A 26,545-nucleotide genomic window follows, 5' to 3' on the forward strand; every position below is an offset into this window, starting at 1 on the left:
GTTTTTTATCTGCGACAAAGTCGCCTAATTTTAGATGCATAGATTTTCCTAAATATTTAGATTTATATCTAAATACATGTATAACTACTGGCTATCCAGCCCCGTACCATATTCTTGTTTGGGTTTGTCTCACCATGCTCATCTGTGGTGACACACACCCCTGTTACCAGGGTATGTGTAACCCCGTTACATTTAATCACCGCATAATTGACCACCGATGGGAAGCATGGTATGACGGGCGATTCTACCTCTGAAAGCCGGCAGTGTCCTAACAAACAAGTGGACATGGCATCAACCTCAACAATCACGAGTAATCTGATTTAAATATTACTTTACTTCGCCTGGTATTGAAAACAACTTGAGCGCATGAATTTCCATTTCGCGATCCACATGAAAGCCATCCCTTTTTCGACGATAGTTTCGGCGAAGATCAACTCCTTGCATCTGGATTTAGTGATCTTCTAGTTGCGTCGGCACGTCGACTCTCTTCGAGCCTTACAGTGTGCGCCCAACGCTGAAATGATCCAGACTTCTAATTTTCTTTGCCATCTTGAAGAGAAGAGAATAGTGCCTGGCTTGAGGCATCTCAGTCGCCTCGGCACCGCGTCGCTGCTTTAGAGCAGAGATTAGCTCAGCCACAGGGGATGGTAGAGATATTGATGCGTCTATACCAACGTCCTTCACATACAATCGGCTCATACAAACGTGATTCATCATTTGACTTCATTAAACTCATGTTGAGAGTGCGTGCTTGCGGGTCATTATATGCATATCCAAGCCATCCTTGCTACAAGCGTGAGCAGTACGATATAGCGCGGCTCAGACTTTGTCTTGCAAATCACAGACACTGCATACCCATTCAGGCCTTGTTGCCCCACATCATAGTCGTATGAGGCGCACATGCCTCTGACAGTGGCGAGTTGATTATGCTGATGTTGGCTCTCAGCTATAGCGTCGCACAGAGATATAGGTCCCTGATTTTACTACGAAGCGTAGTCGGATACCAGCAAGTCGAATTTGATTGATAACCTCTCGCCTACTTAGATCGGGGCAGCTTCATGGTGGTGTTTTAAGGGCGGACAAGGGCTTACAAGACCATTCATGGAGAATGTAACTATGAGACATGTACTACGCAACTTAAAGCGAACTCAACGAGTAGCTCCTGTACCGCGGTCTCTGTGAAAAATTTGATAGCCACCTTTCGTAACGAAATTAGTCTGTTTCGCCTGAATTTCTATTTGTGGGTGGTCATCGATTGACGTTTTCAATAGGGTGCCGAGCATTTTGAATAATTATAGGCCAGAACTTCGCTGTAAAGCGCGAATTTTAATTTGATACAATGACTACCCGCAAGCGATGTAGGCAAACCATTCTGTCAATGAATAGATTAGCTATGCCCTTACCAGTCATACCGCCGACCGCATCGAGTCGCTGCTTAACTTTAGAGATCGATCAGATAGTCAAGCCATACCGGTATAACTGGACGCATCTCAAATTTACTGAAGTGGATTCCATACTAATGGACTGACAGCACTCTGCTGGGATCAGCAAGACGGCCAAAGCTGCTATTACATACGGCTCTGATTTTATCCATTGACCCGTCGTACACGTGCGCACATATGTACTTAGCCACTTGTATTTGTTGGGTCATCTAACAAGAACTCACCGAACAGTACGACTTATCTCTTCCGAGGTGGCCACTTATAAGGGATATTTGTGTCTCGTACATGATCCTGTACTTGAAATCCTTGATTGTATGGCGCCACCTCACGCTAGGAGTCGTGTGGGTCGGTGTTGTTATACAGCAAACCATGGGATCGTACGCTATTGCAACATTTGAGACATCAAAAATTTTGATTTCAAAGCTTCTAGCAACGCAACATATGTTTCATCTGACCCATACGGCTTAGGTGTCAGCATTGTGGCATGCGACAAGTCATAGTTTGGCCGACGCGAGAGCGCACTCGCCACCGCATTAAACCGGCCGACTTATAAGTTACCTTAAAGGTGTATACAGGAAAGAAAGGTGACTTTCTTGCCATTCTGTGTGATACAGGTGGCGACGACGTCGCAGTACACAACCGCGCCAGATCTGTCTGGATCACAAACGGCTTAGAGCCAAGCAGGTACCTCTTGAGGCTGCCGAGGGCATACTTCATTGCAACCTCTTCTCTGATGCCACCGGTAATAAAGCGTGATCATGTTTGTCTTGCCAAACATGATCACGCTTTATTACCGGTGGCATCTTCCTGATGTATAACGCAACCTATTGCAAACGAAGCATCAAAGTCGTGGAATAGCTCTGGATTTGTAAGAGCCATATTTAGTGCAGCGTGTGAGTCTTTCCTTACAGCGTTAAAGGCTGCCTCTTCCGCCACATCCACCCTATCGTATGACATACAATTTAAAAAGATTAAGCTTGTTAATATACATACACTCAAGCGTCGCTCGCAAGGATGTCCAAACTTGATTTCCTGGACGCTGCACGACTATGTACGGATATATCGTCGAGATGGGTTGTGCATAGGCACTTTGTAGCCTGATTAGCTGCGTTACCAGATGATAGCCGACGCTGGTGCCTAGTCTCTGTAGTATAACCGGTCACTACCAGATCATCTACCCTGACTTTTCATCGCATTGAGCGGGATATCGCTATCTCTCATCAGCAGTTGATAATATCCACCAACCTGGCCGTGTTAGAAAGCAACCCATACTATACTGCAGCACAACATTGGCGTTTGCACCACAAGTGTTGCTGCATTCAGCTTATTCATGCATGAACAACTTGCCATTTGCCATTAGCCTATCTGACTCAAAAGATTGGCGGCGAGTGTGAATATATCACTGCTATCACCAAACCTGCTTTGAACTTTGCACGCAAGAAAGCGTCGATGACAACATGCTGTTCCATTGATAAAAGTCATTGCCATATGACGCAAATTTTGTTCTGGGAACCAATTCAGCTTTACAGTCCAATCATCAACTCGGAACTAACACGCGCGCAACAGTACAAGCTCGCAATATTATAGCACTTGCCCCATTACAAACAATCTCTTCGTGAAATCGGTATTGTTTCACGGATGAGTCATTTGGTATGCTAGCAGTTTGCAGTTGACAAACCTGTACAGTATAGTCAACTTAATGCGACAACATCTGGAATTCAATGGCATGATGATCACGGATTAAAAGGTTGTCAGCAAATTTAAGGGCATCACATTGGGGAGAAGCCAAAAATTAGCGGTCAGTGTATTCGTCGCCTCGGATCATTACTGTCTGTAGGTCAAGTTTCGGCACTAAAGTAAACGAAACGACCATTTTCAACGTCGAATTTGCTGTCGTTGTCAGTTCGGGAGAGGCCAGAACAGCCTTTTTGAATGAAGCTGACTGTTTTGTCGAACTATGTAAACCAAAAATTCAGCAGCAAACTCAGATAAAATACCAAACTATTGTTATGTCGCAAATTTTTAAAAAAAATGCGACATATCTTAAGAAACTTGTTTCAAGTCAGCGAAATACGAGAAGAAAATCAGGAATGTATATCCAAGCTTTAAGGAAGTTACCCACTAATATTGCATTAAGATGATAGTCTCTAGTTTGGGTTAGTGAATGATCAATAAGTATACTACCACACCTAAGAGCTATCAAATTGCAATGGAGCCACCTGCAGACAAATAAAGAAAGCTCTTTAGTCAAAAGCAAGTAAACATCATCTTTTTGAGGTTCTGTAACTGCTACTAATGTCTTTCGTTCGATTCCACCGCTGTGCCGCTACTTAAGGGATGTATAGGTTTCGTCAAGAACCACTCGTGTTGTAATGCATCTTGTGCAGTAAGCCGGCGGGTCGGATCTTTCCTAAGCAAGCCACGCAGCAAGGCTTTCCCTTCGGGGGACACACTTTCCCAGATGGGATCCGACTCGAGGTTTATTTCAGCGTGCAAAGTTTTCTGAATGACTTCGTTCTTTGCCTTGCCGTAAAATGGAAGTTCACCGCGAAGAAGGAGATACATGATGACTCCAAGAGACCAGATATCGGCTTCACGACCATATCCAACAAGTGCAAGCACCTCCGGAGCTACATAATTAAGTGTTCCACACGGCATTTTCATAAGCTCCTCTGGATGTACCAGTTTTGACAGTCCAAAGTCTGCAATAGTTAGGTCTGCCAACGTCTCGCCACACAATATGTTTTCAGGCTTGAGATCTCGATGAACGATACCCAATCGATGCAAATAGTTAACACTTTCAAGTAGTGGACGCATCACAAGCCGGGCTTCAGCTTCGTTATATCTCGCTCGACCAACAATACGGTTGAAAAGTTCGCCACCTGTTACGAGTTCTGTGACGATAAAAATGTGCTGACGATTCTCATACACGTCATTAAGTCGGATGATATTTGGATGGTTCACAAGTTTCAAAATGGCAATCTCAGTACGCAAAAGCTCCTTTTCCGTGGGTTGTAGCTTGCTCTTATCAATAATTTTCACCGCTGATCTGACTCCTGTGCGCTTGTGTGTTGCCTCACACACCTTCGAAAACCGCCCACGACCAAGTTGTGCCCCGACGTTATAAACTTCCTCAATTGAGACTTTGTCAGTTGCTTGACGAAGTGCTGCAGCCCATCTTTTCTGAGCTTCAATGGAGCGTGCAAACACAGTGCGTTTCTCCCGTGAGCTACCAGGTTCTGGGACGATATCGATTCCAAAATAGTGCAGACCTTTTTCAATAATTTTATCCTGCGCAGAATGCACTTCCACGTAGCAGTCGCTTAAGAACATCACTCCCCTTGGTGCCGTATCATCTGGAAAACTACATCACAATGATCAATTTAACACGTAGGCCTAAGTCGATTTTGACGAAGGTCTGAAACGTACGCGTAATAATAAAGAAAGTTGCCTTGCAACACAAAGTAGCGCTTCGTCATCTTACGTAGGCGCAAGCCTCGCTTCCACAAGTCTCCGGAGACACTGGGAGAGTCTTCAACCACTAGCACTCCTGGCATCTCATCTAGCGCTTGTGATGGCGTCGGGCTTTCATTAGAGCTTGTGAAGGAGCCACATCTCGAGCCTGATGCAGTAGTTTCCGAGCTCCCTGTAGAAAGTAAAAGCAGGCGATCCACTTCGGACAGCGCTGTTTGAATCTTGGACGTAACAGTCTTGATAGATGACACATGTTTAGCTTCTTGCAATAGGTTTCGTATCTTCTCTAATTCTTTACGATTTGATGACTCCGAGGATGGTATTGTATTTGCCTTCGCAGCACTTCGACTGAGAAATTCAAATAGTGACAACGTCAAAGATGAGACGATTTCGAGTGCTCGCTGGACGTACTTAATTTGAAAATTAGCAAAAGAGGTGTGCCTCTTTCGCAGTTCATTGTAATCCCCGATATTAAGACTTCCAGACTGCAGTTTTGACCTGACACATACTCTATGTTAGATGTCAACAACTATTTTTATTGTCGGCACACGATGTACCCGTCGACTAAAGTGACAGGAGCCACATTACTTCCACTGGAACTGAAGCTATCTTCCTTATTTGCGTGATCTTCCAAAGGTAAAACACTCATGAGAAACTGGATTACATGAGCAGATATCAGCATACACTATGTCATGATAAAGGAACCAAAGCGCACATTGGTAACTCCAGGAGTGTTTTCACACCAGTGACTGAACTGCTCAAAGCTAAGTCGTGTCGTAGAAACAGAAGAAGATGGAAATGCTAGATCCACCAAAGCTTCAATCTCTTCCATCTAAATCAGCAATCAGAAAAAACACTTCCTTTGTAAGGCGGGAGTCGAGCATGCTATCACTTGCACGCACAACTTTTACTGAAGTGGACAATTCAGGCAAATTAGTGGCATCTTCAAGATCACTCTTCGGCTTGATGAGCTCCAACGCCGACTCAGGGAACTGATACAGCATAGTCAAAAGCTCGTGACGAGAAATGGAATTAGCTCTAGACAGCACTCACAATTCAGTGGTATAATCAACATAGATCACAACAACATACTCGCTAAGATCGTAGAGATCGAAAATGAACTTTAATTTTTCCTTTCGTGACCCTCGAAACATTATTGCGAGACCGTAGACAAAATCATTGTAGTGAATAGAGCCGGCACCGTCCTTGTCAATCACCTCAAACAAGCGTTCACCGAGTAAACCACGCATAGGAAAGCACTTGAGAAAGGTCTCTTTGTCTACGCTGAGGCCATCTTTCCCATTCGCCAAGCCCTTAAAGGTTTCTCGAAGCAGTCGAATCTCTTCGTCTCCAAAACGTTTCATGGCCTCGCGCTCCTCTGAGGACAAGCGACGCCCCGAAAAATCCCGAGACAAAGGTAAGTTGCCCATGGTTCAAGAGGCTTTGAATGCAAGATGGAAAATAACTGTAAGGGCAAACCAACAATAGCTTAGTCAGTTTTGGCTGGGTTCTCTCTGAATATTATTTGGCGTGCATCCATTAATCATTTAGCATCGATAACAACGTCAGACTTATACAGGAATGGATTACTACGCTAACAAATAATCTCAAGCGACCTATAGACAAGCAGAGTTGATTAACAACGAGGTCTATTTTGCGCAATTGACAAATCGCTTTCGAGTCTCTTTCATGAGTCTGACAAGAAGTGCCATAATCTCAAAAGTAATTATTCGAATTTCAAGCATCCTACATCTTATGTGGACCTTGCACAACTAACATACGTGTAAGCGTGTCGTTCCTTGTTCTCGACTCGACGATGAGACGCTATTTTGCATCGGATTGGATATCTGACACAATATACACCAATTGATTCTCCAGCTGACTAGTAGCATTGTCGTTGTCTTTCTCTTCAGTGTCAGCGTTGTCCATTATGATGCCAAGCTCTGTTGTCGCAGTTGGCGATGTTGATGCCTCCTCTTTCTCAGGTTTTGTTGTAACACTAGGATCTTCAGTGCCGTTGATTGTCGGCTTACTCTTTTTAGAAGGGGTATCGCAAAGATAGAGAGAACGATCACCTCGAGATTCCACGCTCCGCAACACACGCGATCGCTGCTCGATTGCCCGACGGAGCAATGAAAGGTCACCATGGTGCCAAAGTTTAGTTCGAACCCTGTCAATGATTGCGTCGGGATGAAAAAAAGCTACCTCTTCCTGAAGGCGAATGCATTCTTCTTCTCTGATAGTCAGTTGTTTTTTTAACTTGCCTATTTTTTCACTAAGCTCACTGATTTCCGCCCTCAATATTGCATCACTTTCCGCCAAGACGTTTGTTAGTTCGCTTATCTTTTCCGACACAAGTTGAGGGGATTCCGAGATTTCCTGGGCCTTGCGCTTAAAGTCTTTGCGCTCCATCATAGAAACTGCAGTGCTCGTTGGAAATGCAGAAAAACGTGCGAGGTGTGGTGACATAATGTTTGAACAATTTGAAAGTTTCAGATATTTGACGGATAGCGATGACTCCCAGCATTCTGCTAAGGTGAGACGTGTGGACTTAAAGGGTTAGATTAAGTATATAGAGCAGCTTGCTGCAATATTGATCGCTGCGAACCATGACAAAAAAATATCAATCGAATGTTAAGCCGCCATCAACAGACAAAGGCTCGAACCTCGGTTTCCTATTTTTCTATATCAAAGCCGCTAAAGGGCATCCGAATTTAAGGAGCAGCCTGCGACGGTAAGAAAAACTGCAATTATTATAGGGCGAAACATTGCAAAATCTTGACTTTGGGCTTAAATATGTGGACCACCTCAATAGAGGGTGACCACATTAAGCTTTCCTATCAATCCGCATCCTGGCGTCGCTCATGCACCTCCTGAACCTAACACTGCAGCCACCCACGGCCGTGCATTTGGCCGTGTATGGTAATTTCTCGGCCCCTCAGGCTCAAGAATTTTTGGTGGCACGTGGTGATGTGCTGCAGCTGCTTCGCCCCGATGAGGCTGGTCGTCTGGAAGTTATCATCTCGACACAAGTATTTGGGGTTGTGCGCGCTCTTCAGCCCTTTCGACTCACAGGAGGCGACCGGGACTTCTTTGTGATTGGCTCCGACTCAGGAAAGATTGTTGTTCTTGAGGTTAACCCTACTGCTAGTCGGTTTGAGGCCCGACAAAGCGAAGCTTACGGTAAAACGGGCTGCAGACGCATCACTCCAGGTCAGTACTTGGCAGCCGATCCTAAGGGCCGCGCTGTGCTTATTGGAGCCGTGGAAAAGCAGCAGCTAGTTTATGTCATGAACCGCGATGCATCTAGTCGTCTTACAATCTCATCACCATTGGAAGCTCATCGCTCAAACGCCATCCACTTGGGCGTCGTAGGGCTCGACGTGGGCTTTGAAAATCCCATTTTCGCCTGCTTAGAACTGGACTACGCTGATGCAGATGCTGATCCCAGTGGCCAAGCAGCCAGAGAGGCCGTGAAGACGCTTGTGTGCTATGAACTGGATCTAGGACTCAATCATGTAACCAGACGTTGGAGTGAACAGGTCGTTAGGAGTGCTAATATGCTTGTGGCTATCCCTGGGGGAGGTGATGGACCGGGAGGAGTGTTGGTACTTGGACAGAATGTGGTACAATACAAGAACGAAGGCCAACCCGAATTGACATGCGCTATTCCACGCCGAGCTGGAGAACATCGAGATATTATTATTGTCTCGTCAGCTACGCACAAGCAAAGAGACCTCTTTTTCGTGCTATTGCAGTCTGAATTAGGAGATTTATACAAAATCTCGCTCGAGTATTCGGGTAACACAGTCGATGAGATCAAAATTCAATTTTTCGACACAGTGCCTGTGGCATCGTCCTTGTGTATTACTAAGACCGGATTACTTTTTTGTGCGTCCGAGTTTTCGAATCACTATTTATTTCAATTTTTAAGTATCGGTGAGGGAGATAATACAGCCAAGTGCTCAAGCTTGGCCATGGATCCGGCCGAATTCCCGACATTCTCGCTGAGAAAACTGACAAATTTGGCTTTGGCTAGCTCATCTCCTAGCTTGAGCCCAGTAACGCAATTGCTGGTGGATGATTTAGCGAACGAACAAACTCCGCAAATATATGCGTTTTGTGGTAACAGTAATCGTTCATCACTACGTGTGCTACGTCATGGCCTTCCGATCACAGAGATGGCGGCTAGTGCGCTTCCGGGTGTTGCTAAGGCAGTGTGGTGCTTAAAAGAGTCGTATTCCGACCAACATGATAAGTACATTGTTGTAAGTTTCGAAGATGCAACTTTGGTGCTTGAAGTAGGCGAAAGTGTCGAGGAGGTGGCTCAGTCTGGTTTTCTACGCGACCATGGTTCATTGTTAGTGGCTTTGCTGGAAGATGATTCGAAGCTACAAATTCACACAAATGGTATTAGGCATATCCCCAAGTTCCAGTCTGTAACTGAATGGAAGGCGCCCGGTAAGAAGGTAATCGAGCACTGCGCTGCGAATTCCCGCCAAGTTGTAATTTCGCTCGCTGGTGGTGAGATAATTTACTTTGAGCTGGGCCAGTCAGGTGAGCTCGCAGAAAAGGGTAAACTAGATCTCGGCTTTGAAGTATGCAGTTTGGATTTAGGAGAAGTTCCAGAGGGTCGTCAGCGCTTTCAATTTATGGCGGTAGGAAGTTGGGATAACACAGTCCGTGTTCTATCGCTAGACCCAAACGAGCTGTTCCGACAAAAATCAACATTAGCCTTGACGTCACATCCTCACACGCTCTGCCTCGCCCAGCTGCAGAGCGAACCTGCAGCTCCTGACTCAGAGCACTCGTCGCAAGCGCTATATTTGAGCATCGGTCTCGATAATGGTGTTTTGCAGCAATCTCTTGTTGATCCCATCACAGCCGCTTTGACGGATTCTCGCTCCCGCTTTCTTGGAACAAATCCTGTAAAACTGTTTCGGGTGTTTGTAGAAGGAAAGCGCTCTATTCTTGCCCTTTCTAGTCGTTCATGGATTTCATACTTTTATCAAACGCGGAGACATATCACCCCACTGTCGTGCGAGTTTCTTACCTATGCGAGTTCTTTTGACACTGAGCAGTGTCCCGGTGGAATTGTCGCATTGACGAATGAAGGCATGAAGATCTTGACAATTGATCAGCTTGGTGACACATTTAATCAGCAAAAATGTAATTTGCGCTACACCCCGCGCAAAGCGGTAGTACACTTACCTTCACGACGACTTGTCGTGGTTGAAAGTGATCACAATGAATACGGGGCTGCTTACAAAAGACAGCATGGATTGCAAATTCCTGATATTCATAGTACTGCCGAAGAAGAGGATGAAGCAGAGGAAGAAATTAACGACGCACTTTTGTTCCCACGCGGTCCACTTCCTGCTGAGAATGATACGTGGGCTTCTTGCATTCGTATAATTGATCCCATATCATTTCAGACAGTGGTGTGCGAAGAATTAGATGTCAATGAACATGCCCGCAGCATTGCTACTTGCGTGTTCCACGACCGGGGCGGCGAAGCCTTTTTTATTGTAGGAACCGTGAAAAAATTGCAGTTGCATCCTCAAAAGGCGGTCGCAGGAGGTTGTTTACGTGTCTACCGTCTCGTTGAAGGAATGCAGCTGGTGCTTGTGCACACAACCGAAATTGATGACATTCCACACGCTATGTGCGAGTTTCAGGGTCGTCTGCTTGTCTCTGTCGGACGAGCTCTTCGAATTTACGACCTGGGAAAGAAAAAGATGTTGCGCAAGTGCGAAAATCGCAACTTCCCTTCCATTTTAGTAGAGCTGAAGGCTCTTGGCGATCGGATTTACGCCTCAGATATGCACGAGTCTTTTCATTTTGTAAAATACAAAAAAGATGAAAACCAGTTGGTGATATTTGCCGATGACTGTGTGCCGCGCTTTATCACTAGCAGCGTCTTGCTGGATTACGACACGTTATGCGGAGCAGACAAGTTTGGCAACATTTTTATCTCTCGACTTCCGTCCGAGGTCTCGGACGAGATTGATAACCCTACGGGCAATCGAATTCTCTGGGACTCTGGTCTTCTCAATGGCGCCCCCAACAAGCTTGAGCAGGTGGCACAATTCCACGTAGGTGATGTCGTAACTAGCATGGTGCGCACAACCTTGGTTCCTGGCGGAAGTGAAGCAATAATCTATGCGACTATCATGGGCCGCATTGGTGTTCTCATTCCATTTACCTCGCGTGAAGATGTGGACTTTTATAGCCACTTGGAAATGTACATGCGCCAGGAACAGCCCCCGCTTTGCGGCCGCGACCACCTGTCGTATCGGTCGTATTACATTCCGGTGAAAAATATCACTGACGGTGATTTATGCGAGCAATTTAGTACTTTGAGTGTGGAAAAGCAGGCGAGAGTGGCTGAAGATCTCGACCGAACGCCCGCTGAGGTACTGAAAAAACTTGAGGATATTCGCAACCGTCTTCTATAAGATGACTAGAGTTAAATGAAATAGGGCTACGAAACTGGGCAGTTGTCAGCACTCACACCAATATCAAACAGTAACGATGTAAGAAAATTACAGTTGTTCATTGTCAAGTCGGTCAAGGCGGCGCGACACCTTCAGGAAGCCGCATATTTAGATCGGTGCCATCGGGGAAGAGAAGTCTTACTGTCTCCAGATAAACTTCCTGCAACACGGCTACTCGTGGCCGAAACGTCTACACAGCTCAAATCTCAATATCACATCCATATATTCGAATCGTATGACTCGATTGTGTTTCACTCACCTGGAACGGCAACACCATCTCACTCTGTCCTTCTACCATAAGTACTAGCGAGTACACAACGCTGGAAAATGTGATTGCCTCATTCACCGCCACACCGCTTATTGTCTCTAAATCGACAAACTTCTGCCGGAGTCAGCAGTGAAATAACCGTATGCTTCTTTTAATCTTACCTTGCTATGCACTACTCCACTGCGTCGCCTCGTGCTTAGCTTTACTCCAAGCGCTGGGACGACCAGCATCGATTCTATATAATTACAAAGATATATAATCCATTTTTGATACACTTATTTAGAGAATTGCGCGTCGTACCTTCGACTATAACGCTGCCCGAAACTTGATAAAGCCATACGGCCAATGCAGGTAATAGCAATCCCAATAATACTCGAAATGGCGATGATACACCCAGCTCAACACTCTTTAAGACCCAACCAGAGATGAGGCATAATATGACGATCAACCACCACGTAAGGATCCATCTTCTTTCGTCAGAATCAAGTACATATAACGAGAACTCGATGCCTTGCTGTCCATAAGCCCGCACTCGCAACACTACTTCATTTGCTTGCGACATAATATGTGTGCAAGATAACATCGTTTTGATGTCACCCACATCAAATAATCAATGTTAAGAAGTTCAAAGTGAGGTCGCATCGAGCAGGCCGACAAATGACATCAAAAACCCAGTTGCAAAAATCTATAACACGAGGCTAGCTACTGAGACTAGTACTTTACAGATGTCTCTCGGGTGACGTTGAAATGCCAGTTTAAAAACTATACTAAGAGCGATAACTATGACAATGACCTGTTAAGCACTGTCAATGAGTATAAAAGCATATCCAATGACGCCAGACATTTGTGTTGTCAATTTTTATCAAAAAGAAGGAAGGAACGCATGCAGATTGACAAAAGGATCAAAGCTCATATTGGCTTGCCTGTGTTCTCGATATTTACCGGCTGCACTGCTACGTCTGTCTACGTTGACTCCTACACAGAAAACACAAAAAGCTATTCCTACCGTTTGTCTTGATTTGGGTGACGTATTGGTCTTAAGATACCCAGCAAGAAGGGTTATGCATGTTTTGACTACAGTATATAGCGTCACTGTAATAGGGTGCTATTCACAAACAGTACCTGCCACACAACACACATGCTAGTGCGACGAGGAAGCGATTATCAACGAGAAGGGAGAAGGACCATTCCGACTTGAAGGAAAGAAGAACGACTTAAGACCTTGATGAAGGATTTGCGAGCAAATCGAAGTTAATGGTTCCTAGCTACATACAATACAACCCAAGGGCTCCTAAAGGTTTTACTGACTCAACCTTGGGCTCCTGATATATAAATCAAGGGTGTTCTGAGGTTGAAACTCAGCTTTAACATAAACAAGATCTTGGGTGTACAAAGCTTAAACTGCAAGTGTTCGAACTTCAACTCGTAGAAAGGTACCAGTCACTTCGAAAGACAGAGACACGTCGGTGTCGTCACCAGTACAGATCTCCAAATAGGAACCAATATTCTGTATCGTAGAGAATGTTTGTGCTGCGTATAAGATGTTACGTTATCATTTAGGAACATCAAACCGTAATCTTCATTTTATTAACTCCCATAACAGAAGGTACCTTTATGTGATGGCTAAGTGTAGCTCATTACACCATCAATTCCATAAAGTCGAAAGTGATTTGATGCTTTTGCAGACTATCTGAAGCTGTTCACTATCCGATCAACAATGAAGCAATCAAGTGAACAAGCCAAGATTAAAGGGCGAATTTCGCCCTCACTGCAAAGAAGTTTCCAGAACTCTTTGACGTTTCATTCAATCCCACCCGAAATGGAGACAAGAATTTCTACATGAAACGTTTCTTTCGTTGGAGTCAGATCAACAATCATGGCGATCCGACCCGGCCTGTCGCAGCAAAGCTTGACTCTTGACGGACGTTTGTTTTCCTTGAGAGCGAGAGCAAGATGGAGCATCTGCTTCGACGAGTCAGCGCTGGCAGGACTCCCAGTCAAGACTGAGCACAATCAAGCTCTGGTCTTCGTGGTGTTGCCTCTAACAACACTACAAGCGATTCTCGTAGCTGCGGACCACGTCGGGACATCAGACCAGAGCGTCTGAAGAGGTTCACACGTGTGTGAGTTCGATGGATAGTCGCGCCACAAACTCTGTAGAAGTGTTGATGGTTCAGCTGCTTCCATTTACTATAACCAGTCAATCGATCCTCGTGGACAACAATCGTCTCGACCACCCATCGACGCTCTCCACGAGAGTCTGAGAGCGGAGCTAGGGTTGAACGTGAAAAGGATTGAAGGACTTTGGAAGTGGAAAAGCGCTCATCGCGGGCAAATTAAGGTATCGCAGCAGCGTTGCTTGACGCGTGAAGGTCGCTGCGGTAGCCTTCAATCCCTGTTGCAAAGCAGAACTTAAAACTTGACGGTCTGACTGGGGGTTCACCCAATGCTCGAGTTGGAGTTCTGTTTTGAACTACGGTTTCAACAGGTTCATGATGAACTTATTCGACTCCGGAAGGACGAGAATTCTCGTGAGTTGGCCCGCGAACACCTGTTGCGCTCTGTTGGAGAGGCCGGTTCGGTTTTCGTAATACTCGCGGTGAGTACCATTCTCCGTTTAAAGATTTGTAAACCAGAAAAGGATATTTTTTATGTTCTTCAACGCTTGAACGCCAGGACGAATCTTCCGGGTGAAAAGCTGATAGCTCTTCGTGAACAAATCAAGAAACTTCATGATCAGACCGATCATCTGATGTAGGTATAGCAGAATCGGCAGATCCACTCGTAAGATACGAATCTAGCCTACCCACATACGTGTAGGATGCAGGCACATGCGTGTAGGGATGGCTTATGCATACGCATCACTATTGCATCTTAGCACTAAGAAAAATCCAATGAATTTTGGCAGAAGTTCCTCCTTTCAAAGTTGGACACTAAATGTTCAAGCAGATTTGTTGTGCTAAGTAGTACAAGACCCTTGATCTTTTATATACGTTCTTGTTCTTTCCTCTGCTATTATATGCTTCTTCTTTTTGCAGTTCCTGATCTACCGCAATTGCGTCTTGAACAAACCAAACAACAGCTTGTCTCCTTACAATCAAGTCATGTGTTGTTTTTTACGACTTGTCATGTCGTCTAGAAGTCTCATCGAATCAAAATTTGCTTCTAGCTCTGTTAAAGCGTTTAGGTCTGACTGTGGCTCTATAGCCAAAGTTCCCTTTTAGGGTAAACCTTGCCCATGATGAAGGCCAGATCTCTAAGATTATTACTATAGTTCACATAAAGTGACGATTGACCTGTTGAGACATGCGTGGATTTGTTCAACGCAAACACTGCAGTAGGGAGAAATCCACCTCATGCTACAAACGACGTAGCGTAACTACGCAGTACGTCTTCCAGGACTCGATCCGCACGCCTAATAGTCCAAACAGTGCACGCCAAAGTTCGACGTGAAACACGTGTCACGGTCAGACACGATCGCATCATGAAGGTCATGAAGACAGAAAATGACGTCAACAAAGACCTTATTATTTTCGTGGCCGAGAACTTATCCGAAACAGGCGCAAGATGAATAATCATGTTTGGATCGGTCTACTAACACAAAGATGCCACTGCATCTATGTGTGTCACGCGAAAGTCCGAATACTCACAAACTTCCAGCTGTCAGTGGGCACTGCCCACTGCCAAAGTGGGGCCTGAGTGGAACTCGATGGTTCTATTTTCTGGCAAGTTTCACAAATCGTCACATACTTGCACATCCACTTATACATGGGTGGCCAAAGAATCCCTGAAAAGACTGAGAATCGTTTTCCCATGTCTTAGAAAGCAATCTGAAGGGCTGTCATGGTACTCATATAATAGACGATGACGCAAACCTTCGTGATTTGAAACAACAAATCTTGCAGTATTCCCGTGTTCAATCGGATAGTGCAGCAATACATTGTGCTCTCCAGAACGGTGAAAACGCGATTATGTGTGAGACGGAAGACCTTGTAGTGCTTTGTTGGAAGGGTCTTAGAAATTTCCTCGACAACTCATGACATGTCTCATAAGACTTGTACCCTTCGAGAATTTCTTCGTGCATTGTGGTCGTTGTTTGCACACTGACCATCTGAACATCTTCGCATTGCCGACATGACTCGTGCTACTTTCGGTCCTGGACCTTCGGTCATAGTCCGGACGTCTTGACGACGCATTGGCTAAGATGTTCGTCTTGCCTTACAACAAAGCTGTACTCCGCAAATAAGAAAACCATCGTGTTATTCTCTGAGATGAATATGGAGTCTTTACTGCCGCACGCAGCGAGGCATGTTCTATATAGATCGCTAAGCGCTTCTCTTTAATCAAGTACGCACGTACCTTACCCAAAGCAGACGCCATTGCTAGAGGCTCGTTGTCATGAACTGGATAGTTCCGTTTTGTGTGTCGGAGTTGTCGCGATCGATACAAAAGAACTCGCTCTCGACCCTTATCATAGTGTTGCATCAACCACAATCGATGTCATAATCACTTGCATCGCAGATCTCATGAAAAGGCATCTCGTGGCTTGCAATCGCAAGAAAGGAGCTTCTCTCAGGCTCTTTATCATTTCGGCAAATACCGCCTGGTGATATTTTTACCATCCCCATTCAACATTCGTCTTTAAAATTTTTGTCGGGGGTCGCACCAACGCTGCATAATTGCGCGTGTATTGTTGGCCAATGCCAACTATTGTTTCAGCAGTTTTGCATTGTTTGGCACAGGCCCATAATTGAAAGCTTTGACTTCCTCCGGACCTTCTTGAACGCCGCTCTCACCCAAAAAGCAGCCGAGAACGTGGATCGTAGGTGCAAAGAAAACGCACTTTTTGACGAGCGCAGAGTATATTATCTCGCATAACTTGGAAGACTTGACGAAGATGATAAAGATGTACACCGACATCCAACTTCTAATCCATTTTCTTACTGTGAAAGAATATATCGTCAAAGTATCCCTTGTGACTTCTCTCTGTGGACGAAGACGATTCTTGATCATTCTGTTGAAAGCCGCGGGAGCGTTCTTCAAACTTTGTAGCATCACTAACCATTCCCACAGCATACCGATGGGGGACGCTGACAGCTGTTAGTATTGTATCATTTTCGCGCATTCGTATCTGATAAAAACCATCTTTCAGATCGACCGCACTAAGAACAATACTCTCGAGCATGTCATCAAGAATTATATGCTTGCGTGGAACAGGAGTCTAGTCGTATCGTTCAATTTGTTGAAGGCGTGAAGAATGCACCAACTACCTGTGGCTTACTTTACACAGAAGGCAGAGACTTGCTCAAACGCACAAAGAACTCGTTTTTTGCAACGATTGGTTTTTGCCAACGGCCACTGCCGTTTAATACATTACTTTGTACCAAAACATATGTCAGTTTCATGTCAAATGCCTCTGTCAGATGGCAATACGTCGGAAACTGTGTCTGAAAATATATCAGCATTTTCACTGACAAGTCGATACATGGGGTTTGTTCTAAGAGCCTTTCACGGCTGCTCATCGAACTCTCCTCATCAAATACTCCCGCAGTATTGATGTCATTGTCGATAGCTTCTTTGACGATCGCGCATATTGCATAATTCTTCATTTTGCCTGGCCACGCTTCAATTTTTCATGCTGCTCAAGGGCAAGGAAAAAGATTTTATGACTGAACTCGGAGGAATTTTTACTTCACGTGGCGGATAACATCAACGTCAACTTCTTCGTTGTAGGCTACAACATCGCTCGAAGTGTCTTATTCTTGATCACTCCATCAAAACATCTTGTACCTTAATCAAGGGCACGCAAACTACTTGACGGAAAACTTTTCTTGGTTCTTCTCTCGAGTTGGGTCTTTGCCTGTGATTCCAATATTCTTCATACGATCATCAACCATACCTTCCATGTTGAAGGCAAAGGAGACAGTCTTTCTGGCGCATGACAGCTCCACCTCCAGCTGGTGTTACTAATCTGGTCTTCTTGGGCTTGTCCTGTGAACATGGGAGGCCACCGCACACCACAATATCACTTGGGACATAAGGATGCATAAGTCCATACCATTTTGTTCGTCGTCATGCAGCCCAAATTAGCGCTGCATGACTTGTTGAAGGCGATCTTCATATTCATCCGGTCAATGCTAGGTTGGTACACGCTTGAACCATGGCATACATAGGATGATTTCAGACTTTTCATCGCGGTCGAGTATGATTAATTCATCTTCACCTCGGAAAGCTTTTAAACTCCCGAATGAATTGCTTCGGTATCTTCATTCTCTATCTATTCGCAAATGAGCAATCGTTTCTTCTTTCACATTGCGTAGGCTAATAACACTATACCTAGTCGCAACTTGCACACGAAGTTGTTTGACGCCACTGTTAATCAACCTCATAGTGATTTCTAGAAAACATCTACAATGACTTTTTGGACAGTCAAAGTCGCACTTTGCCTGACACTACTATCGCTCATAGTGGAAACTGCATGTGCACCATGCATGTTGGGGCAGAGTTCCGTGTATCCATAGCATCCACATTACTCTTCTCAGGCCTAGTAATACCCTGCTCCTACTGGCTTTCGATTTTTTATGCCTTTATAGCGTCCGCGGTTATCCGAATAAGCACCCTGTGTCTGCTGCCGATCCGGAAAAGACACTCTGCGTTTCTGAGGAATATGACTCGGCTTCCTACAACGAAAACACTTTCCATCGTTGCGAGGGCGCTCATTTCCAGGCGTGAAAATGTACGAGATGTTCATTGGTTCTGAACCATCACTTGTGCCAGTCGACCGACGCGCTTGCCTTGGTACGAAGCCATTGAGCATTTCTTGCTTGATGCTGAGCTTTTCTTGCATCGCAAGGTTGATGGCATCGTCCAGCGTCTTTGGATAATCATGGACTAGCTGATTCCGGCATTTTAAATTGCCATGAATATTCCAACTTGCGTTGATTAGTCAATTGGCTAGTCGATAATGCTGATAACCAAGGAGCTAGCACGCTGTTCATACGAGTGTAGGTCATGACGACCATGACGAAGCTTCAAGAAATCGGCACGAGCACGGAACTCACTCGGTGACGGCTCGAACGCCTTCTATAGCTCGACACTCAAGTGGTCGTGGCTGGGAATGTTGTTGAGATCAGCTAAACGCATACCATACGCCCAACCCATCGCACGACCGTCAAGGTTGGACATCGCAAACAACACTTGCTTTAAAGGCAGTTGTCTTGCAGTGATTGCTTCATTTAACTCGACAACCATCGTCACAGAAGTTCGTTCTTTCACCACGGTACACAGACAATTTTAGCTTCAAAGGCATCGTTCTGTATGATGAAGCAGGAATTGCGACCCGCTTCTGAGATTTCATAATCTCAGTATGCATGAAAACGACGGCCGGATTCTTCCGATCATCCCGGGAATGTGACTGCAGTAAGGTGACTACAGTAGCTCCTCCAATGACTTCATACATCCGTTTGGGTGCCATCCAATCATGTGAAGACAATTGAAGAAACCTTTTATTCCTCAATACCTCCTTTTGCGGTATTGATAGACCGAGTGGTTCCACAACTCCATCTATGTCGCTAAGACAAGGACAAGAGTATGGCTTGACATAAAACGCGTGACGTGTTCTGAAGCCGCATCGTCGAACCAAAGTTGCAGCGGGGCTGCCGTAGCAAACGCTTGAGGAAGCATACTTTAGGCCACCGAACTTTTGTTCTTTGCAAGAACCAAGTGTGAGTTAGCGGATCGCAATCCGCTTACTCCAAGAGTAATTATTGCATTCTCAAGGCTAATTGACTCTTCTGTTCGAATTCAAAACTGATTACAATTTATTTTCTTATTCTAATTTTAAATCCTAGATACTATATATTTATATAAAGTAAAATCTAAATACATGCATAACTACTGGCTACCTAGCCCCGTACCGTATTCTTGTTTGGGTGTGGTCACACCATGCACATCTCGTGTGAGACACACACCCCTGTTACCAGGGTACGTGTAACCCCGTTGAAAAATTTGAAATCATCGCTCAAAGTGCTATCAGGTGTAAGAGGGCGCAATCACAAACGTATCCTAAAATACAGCACCACATGCTTGTGCGACAAATAAGCAATTCCTGACGTGGAGGCTGAAGGACAGCCCCGACCTGGAGAAAAGAAGAACGACAACAGACCTTAAAGGGAAATCGGCAAGTGAATTTATATGAGTTATGAATCCCAGCTACCTTCAAATCAAACTAAGGGCTCCTAGAGGTTTTACTCATTCATCTTGCGCTCCTGATTTATAATAAAAGGGAGTACTGAGAATGAATCTCTGCTTTAACTTATACAAAATCTTGAGTGTACGGAGCATGAGCTTTAAAAGCTCGAGCTTAACTTTCGTGGAAAGCATCCAGCGCATACGCGACCCACCTCAAATGGTCAGTTATGGCACAGCCCGTAACAAGATGTCATTTAATAACTTAGAGTCATCAGTCTCTGTGGACTTGTACTCTCGACATTTTAGATTTTTGGTTGTATATTTCAACTATTCACGCTTGCCTTGGTCCTTCCTTTAATCCCTGTTATCAGGATCCTAAAAATGGAAGGGAGAATTTCATTGAGAAGGTTATGGGAATGTAAGGCCTTAATTCGGCAAGAACGCCCGGCGCTTTCGCCGCATACAATTGTCGCAGCGCGCTTCCTTCTAAGCTGTGGAGACACCTGTTAAAAAACGCTGTCTCATGGGGACATGCAAGACTCTGAACACCAGAAACTGGAGTGGTAAAATTTTACCGAGCCATGCGCGTCGTGTTCTGTACTTCACAAGTTCAAACATTAGTCGACGCTCTGGTCGGACGTCCATGAAACCTTACTGATACGATGTTGATGGTATCCGACGAGGATATCTATAGACACGATTGAATTGTGTTGATTATTATTGCCGTATGGATATTCCGCCTCGAGGTAAATCGTACCAATTAACCTCTGTGCATTGTATACACGGGCTAAGCTTCCTCTGTGCTTAATGCACGACAACACCGTTGTATATGCAGTCGATTTGACGATCAAGTCGGAAAAACAACTATATCCTCTGTGTCGCCTTCGCCACTATACACTCAGTAGCTTGCCTTCATTCCGCAAGCTTACCTACTATCCAACATACTACATGCGCATAAACATCATATCGAATGATGTGGTCCACTGCTAGCAATATCCGCGTATTCGAGATCTTTTAGTACTTGTTTTATAATGGCCCTAAGTTCAGAGTCCACAGCATATGGTACAAGTTCACTCTCTACTGACGAGCGCTTGAGTTCGCGTTCTGGAGCTCAACGCAAATGGATAAAATGGGGTGGATTTGGTGCAGGGATCATTGCTGTCGGATTGATAGTACTGAAAACCTCTTCCGTCTCGGCCTCCACCTCTTCAACTGTGGCCACTGCTACTTCCGATGAAGGGGACGTCACGTGCTTTCAAAGCTCGTTTGTTAACAATGTGACAAACATGATGGCACCAATCAAGGGTCTAAAGTGGACGTTGGGAGGTGAGAAGAAGACGAAGTCGTTCATTTCAATTGACGTGGACACACAGTTTCAAGAAATCATAGGCTTTGGTGGAGCTTTCACCGAAGCGGCTTCGCTTCAGTTCAACAGATTACCAAAACATAAACAGGAGGAGGTGCTGACGCTCTACTTTGACAAGGAACAGGGTAGTGCGTACGATTTCGGTCGAGTACCAATGGGTTCGTGCGACTTTTCGGTAGCATCGTACAATTTTGCCGAGACTGTTGACGATATAGATCTTGTGAACTTCGATGTAAATGTAACACATGATACAGAGACCATAATTCCTTTCTTAAAACGTGCGTTGGAGCGAAAACCGGACTTGAAGCTGTTTCTGGCCCCTTGGAGTCCGCCTGCATGGATGAAGCGATCAAGTTCTGAGTACACCGCGAGTATGCTTGGGTCTGTAAAGCCAGTTGGACTTAGAGACGATATGCGCGCTTCATGGGCCCTATACTTCTCCAAATTCATCACAGCGTACAAGAAACACGGAATCTCGTTCTGGGGATTGACTCCGCAGAATGAACCTGAGTTTGCGGCCCCGTGGGAAGCTTGTGCCTATACTCCAGAGTATCAGGCGGAATTTATTGGTGAGTATCTCGGTCCTGTGCTTGAGCGTGACCATCCTGGTCTGACATTAATGGTGTACGACCACAATCGTAACAACATTCAGCATTGGGCAAAAGTGATCTATGGGCATCCAACTGCTAGCAAGTACGTACACGGCATGGCCTTCCACTGGTACGAGGATGGTGCCGACCGGTACATGGATGGTGTGGAGTACCCGGAGCATCTAAATGAAACCCATTACATCGATCCGAACCGCTTTATTTTGGCGTCTGAGAGCTGCAACTGTCCCGGTGTCGCTTTCGGTAAGGACGCGTGGTTTCGCGCTCAGCGTTATGGCCACGATATTATGTCTGACCTGAATAATCACGTCGCGGGCTGGGTAGACTGGAATTTGTTGCTGGACCACACGGGTGGACCTAACCATAAGAACAATCTGTGTGATGCTCCGATTATATTGACGGAAAATGGGGATGACTTTCAAATCCAACCGATGTATTATTTCATCCAGCACTTTTCTAAGTTCATTCCGATCGGATCCCGTCGTGTGCACGTCAAAGTAGCTGCTCATTTTACGAAACCAGGTGATCCGCAGTTGTACCTTAATTACCAAACTTCTCTTGCAACTTGTGACGGCAGTTCTCGTCAAGCACTTCACAAGACAAATGATAACAAAATGCAAGTGACGAACACGCCCTTTTGCCTGAATATGGTGCCGTTGAGCGAAGGTCAGGAAATTCGTCTTGTGGAGTGTCAGTGGACTCAGCAGACCTGGACATTTGAGGAGACTACGCAACGTATACGCCTTGACGACAAGTGCTTGTCACTAAACGATAAATCAACGATGAATGGTGTGCGTGTGACAGTAGACAAGTGCGAAGCTGATGTGAAGCCGCACCAGCAGTGGACATTCAAGGATGAAGACGGCACAATGCGCTCGCAAGCATCGACAGAGAACCAATGCGTAACAGCAGGCTATTCGTTTGTCCAAGCTTCTGCTTTTGTAACGCCGGACAACCACAAAGTGTTGGTAGTGATGAACGAGAACACGGAAGCAGCTGAATTCCAGGTGCAAGTTGGTGATGCTGTGTTAGACACGGAGGTGTTGCCGGGAGCTATCCAAACGTATGTCTGGTAGTCGAGAAGAGGCCAAACGAGGCACCATTTAGCGCTGTTGGAAATTTGCTCTCTAGAGGAAGAAAAGCTCCGTGTGTAATCGTGTAAGAGGATATACAGATGTCAATAAAGAACTCTTTGGATCATAAAAATCGCTGTTAAGATTGAATCAAAGCATTCCAGTGTATGTGTGGCTATATTATCGCCCAGGTGGCCAGCCTAATAATACCGCAAATTGGAAAGGATTGTCGTGGACATTCGAGAAGCTGATTTAACTTTTAACTATTGATTGATGTCGTTATGAAGATACTCGAGAGCTAGACTAAGAACAGCACGAGTAGAAATTAAGCCAGGAATTGTCAATGTGGAAAAATGTCAACCTTTAGATCTCACTCGCTGTCTCGGCCTTCACACACTTCGTTATTGAACTATTGGCCGAATTTTACTTCCAAGTAAAGGTCCGAATGGCTCTAGGCGGTACAGACGTCTCCATGGCGACACCATCCACCTGAAGCTCAAACTTTGCTGGCTCTGTATTCTCATTCAGTACTACGAGCACCTTTTGATCTTCTGGCGTTACGAACGCACTTGCTTGCATAAATGCATAACCAGCAGTTACACACTGGTCTGTCGTTGATGCAAGCGAGCGCAAAGTGCCGTCTTTATCGTCGAATTTCCATTGTTGATGAGGCATCACGTCTTTCTCACAAAAGTCGGTGCTAATCCGCACTTCATCTATAGTGGAGCCGTGATTTAACGAGATACAGAAGGCGCCCATACGAATACGACCCGTGTCAGTCTCGTATGTCCAACGCTGCTGTGTGTAGCGGCATTCAACCAGAAGGCCTTGATGTCCCTGCCACGGAATTTCTTTAAGATCAAAGCAGAAACCACTGCCCGTGACTTCCAGCTTTCCGTCATTCGTCGGACGCCATTTTTGTCGTGAACTACCATCACACGTTGTCAGCATTGATGGGTAGTCAACATATAATTGTGGCTCTCCTGGTTGAGCAAATTGAGTTGCCACATGCGTTTTTACTCGGCGTGAACCAACAGGAATGTACTTGGAGAAGTGCTGGATAAAGTAGTACATTGGTTGAATGAAAAAGTCTTGTTCATCTTCTGTCATAATTATCGGAGCATCACATTTGTTTGCTAAGTGATTGGGTCCACCTTGGTGGTCAAGAATTAGATTCCAGTCTACCCAGCCAACCACGTGATTATTCAAGTCTGTCATGATGTCGTGTCCGTAACGCAGTGCACGGAACCACGCAAGATCTCCATGACCCACACCCGGGCAATTGCAGCTCTCGGTGGACAGCATAAAGCGACTTGGGTCAATATAGTGTGTGTCGTTCAAGCGCTCGTGATATTCGACACCGTCCATGTAGCGTTCATTATCGTACCAGTGAAAAGCCATTCCGTCTACGTACTGTGCCGCCGTAGGATGATTGTATATCGCTTCGGCCCATTGTCGAACACTCCCGCGATTGTGATCAAAGACCATGAGTACAAGACCTGGATGATCTCTTTTAAGCACCGGACCGAGATAGTTGCCAATGAAGTCAGCCTGATATTCAGCCGTGTACATGCAAGATTCCCATGGTTCTTCAGCTTGTGGTTCATTTTGAGGTGTTAGGCCCCAAAAGTCAATGCCGTGCTTCTTATAAGCCGTAATGAACTTGGAGAAGTACAGAGCCCACGGTGCACGAGCTTCATCTTTTATTCCAATAGGTTTAACCGAATTTAGCATACTCGGCTCTTGATTTGGCAACGCGCGCTTCATCCAAGCTGGAGGACTCCATGGTGCCAAGAAAAGCTTTAAATTTGGCTGTACTTCGATAGCACGCTTAATAAAAGGAATGAGCCACTTTTGATCGTGGGTCACATCGTTATCAAAGTGCACAAGGTTCGTATCATTGACAACATTATCAAAATTGTATGAACTGATTGAAAAATCGGATGATCCCATGGGTACACGTCCGAAAGTGTACGCACTACCATTACGCTGATCGAAGTAGAGCGTTAATACTTCTTCTTGCTTCTGTTTGGGCAGTTTACTAAATTGCAATGCTGCAGCTTCAGTGAAAGCTCCTCCAAAGCCCAGGATCACTTGAAACTTTGTGTTGAAGTCTACTGAAATGAAAGACGAAGCAGTTTTCACTGCGCTGTGAGTCCACTTTAAGCCGATTATAGGCTCCATCATATTGGTCTGATTGGCCAAATATGAGCTTTGAACGCATGCCACCTCCGAGTTCAAGGCTGGTGCGCTAACCTTGGTCTCAGCTGGTGCCACGGCATCGTTCTTCGGAAGACCATTAAGTCCGAAGATGACCAGAATGGCGCAGACGCCACAGATTCCAATGCTTACAAAAATCAATCGAATAATTTTGCGTCTCCGCGTCGTGCGGAGGCTCAGACGCTCGTCACTTTCCAAGGAGCTGGTGCCATAGGCTGTTGAATCAGTCGTCATCACCGTGTTTCGACTTGTTTGCGACTGAGAGGGCGAAGAGTTACGTTTTGCTTTGGTGGAAGATGCGGTTCACATAATATACACTTCAGAAAAATCTGTTTTTCAATATTAACAAGATATTCAAGTACTACTGTTTCTGCTGTTTGTTGATGCAAGCCAGTGCACCTTCAGCTCTTTTGTCCACTTAAGCGTCAAGAGAGGTCAAATGAAACTTGACGATCGATTAAAGCAAAACCATGGGGAGCTTGAGGAGTCGCAGCATCCAACAGTGTATCAGCTTGAAGTGGCCTGAGAGCGGATTTATTGAAGCACCTTTCGTCTCATTGTGCTACTATACTACTTTTCAATTGTTTTTTCTTTATTTAGCCGTATTAAATCATAAATTTCGAAATGTAAGGGCTTTCTCGATAATTACATTGAGTTTTTCCTTCCGGATAGTAAAATAAATGTTTTTAGTGTCAAATTGATTTTAATTCTCTTCTTTATATGTTACTTTTTCTATAGCAGGTCTGTAGCTGTCATTAGTCTTCTCGCAGATCTCATCGCTTCTATCATTGATTTGCTGACGGAAAGTGGTGTTATCTTCTTGCTTTCGTCTTTGGCTTTAAATGCGATATACGACATCGATGCAAGAACGTTGCAAACTCTTCATTGATCTCATCAAGGTAACGCCCTGCTATCCTTGACAGATATGATCGTAGCAAACAATATGTTTCATAGCAAATTCATTCAGACCAATTACTGAGAAGGACAATCTCATCTTAATCGAATGCAAATTTAAGCATTATGTTCGAATGTCATAAATGAAAAACCATAGATGGATCGTTATTTAATCAAATGGAGCAAATCGCCGAAAGTTCCCGAGGCCGATGATTTGGCGACGTGTCATCATTCAATAACACTGTCGGTATCTGTGAATTTTTTACCAGTAGTTAAGTTTCTTTCGGAATTGAGAAAGTATCCATCGCTCCCTGTCATTTGAAAAAAGGCGATGGCACGGAAAATATGGTTCCAGTTACTAGATGATGAAAGTCACCACGCGTTTGCGGGTATTGCGGCAGCTTCAGTCATAGCAAGTAATGATGTTAAAGATATTGAAGACTTCCGCAACAAGGTTCATGCGAAATTCGATCGCACTCAGTCTCGAGGAAGTGCAACTCTTGCCCATGTTGC

The 26,545-nt window shown here is 45.0% G+C and overlaps 7 protein-coding genes across 7 annotated transcripts; 2 read left to right on the top strand and 5 right to left on the bottom strand.

Annotated features, from left to right (window-relative positions):
- Nucleotides 1-3,631: 3,631 nt before the first annotated feature.
- On the bottom strand, nucleotides 3,632-4,007 carry PHALS_10967 (camk camk1 protein kinase; the record flags this gene model as incomplete). Its single annotated transcript, XM_024726480.1, has 2 exons — nucleotides 3,632-3,661; nucleotides 3,759-4,007. The coding sequence occupies 2 exons, from the start codon at nucleotides 4,005-4,007 to the stop codon at nucleotides 3,632-3,634; spliced, it is 279 nt and encodes a 92-aa protein (XP_024577153.1).
- A 235-nt stretch (nucleotides 4,008-4,242) lies between these two features.
- On the bottom strand, nucleotides 4,243-6,346 carry PHALS_10968 (camk camk1 protein kinase; the record flags this gene model as incomplete). Its single annotated transcript, XM_024726482.1, has 8 exons — nucleotides 4,243-4,270; nucleotides 4,372-4,806; nucleotides 4,872-5,264; nucleotides 5,328-5,414; nucleotides 5,474-5,571; nucleotides 5,632-5,748; nucleotides 5,819-5,954; nucleotides 6,009-6,346. The coding sequence occupies 8 exons, from the start codon at nucleotides 6,344-6,346 to the stop codon at nucleotides 4,243-4,245; spliced, it is 1,632 nt and encodes a 543-aa protein (XP_024577154.1).
- Nucleotides 6,347-6,740: 394 nt separating this feature from the next.
- On the bottom strand, nucleotides 6,741-7,385 carry PHALS_10969 (uncharacterized protein; the record flags this gene model as incomplete). Its single annotated transcript, XM_024726483.1, has 1 exon — nucleotides 6,741-7,385. One exon carries the CDS (start codon nucleotides 7,383-7,385, stop codon nucleotides 6,741-6,743), a length of 645 nt encoding a protein of 214 aa, XP_024577155.1.
- Nucleotides 7,386-7,780: 395 nt separating this feature from the next.
- PHALS_10970 (pre-mrna-splicing factor rse1) lies at nucleotides 7,781-11,374 on the top strand (the record flags this gene model as incomplete). Its single annotated transcript, XM_024726484.1, has 2 exons — nucleotides 7,781-10,220; nucleotides 10,356-11,374. The coding sequence occupies 2 exons, from the start codon at nucleotides 7,781-7,783 to the stop codon at nucleotides 11,372-11,374; spliced, it is 3,459 nt and encodes a 1,152-aa protein (XP_024577156.1).
- Nucleotides 11,375-11,486: 112 nt separating this feature from the next.
- On the bottom strand, nucleotides 11,487-12,243 carry PHALS_10971 (phosphatidylinositol n-acetylglucosaminyltransferase subunit h; the record flags this gene model as incomplete). The annotated part of the gene is made up of 4 exons (XM_024726485.1): nucleotides 11,487-11,603; nucleotides 11,673-11,792; nucleotides 11,843-11,916; nucleotides 11,982-12,243. 4 exons carry the CDS (start codon nucleotides 12,241-12,243, stop codon nucleotides 11,487-11,489), a joined length of 573 nt encoding a protein of 190 aa, XP_024577157.1.
- An 8,659-nt stretch (nucleotides 12,244-20,902) lies between these two features.
- Nucleotides 20,903-22,921, top strand: PHALS_10972 (gh30 glucocerebrosidase glucosylceramidase precursor; the record flags this gene model as incomplete). Its single annotated transcript, XM_024726486.1, has 1 exon — nucleotides 20,903-22,921. One exon carries the CDS (start codon nucleotides 20,903-20,905, stop codon nucleotides 22,919-22,921), a length of 2,019 nt encoding a protein of 672 aa, XP_024577158.1.
- Nucleotides 22,922-23,216: 295 nt separating this feature from the next.
- PHALS_10973 (family 30 glycoside hydrolase) lies at nucleotides 23,217-25,372 on the bottom strand (the record flags this gene model as incomplete). The annotated part of the gene is made up of 3 exons (XM_024726487.1): nucleotides 23,217-23,221; nucleotides 23,280-23,305; nucleotides 23,385-25,372. The coding sequence occupies 3 exons, from the start codon at nucleotides 25,370-25,372 to the stop codon at nucleotides 23,217-23,219; spliced, it is 2,019 nt and encodes a 672-aa protein (XP_024577159.1).
- Nucleotides 25,373-26,545: the final 1,173 nt, after the last annotated feature.

Source organism: Plasmopara halstedii, assembly GCF_900000015.1.
Source record: "Plasmopara halstedii genome assembly, contig: Scaffold_525, whole genome shotgun sequence".
In the NCBI taxonomy this organism is placed as follows: Eukaryota; Oomycota; class Peronosporomycetes; order Peronosporales; family Peronosporaceae; genus Plasmopara; species Plasmopara halstedii.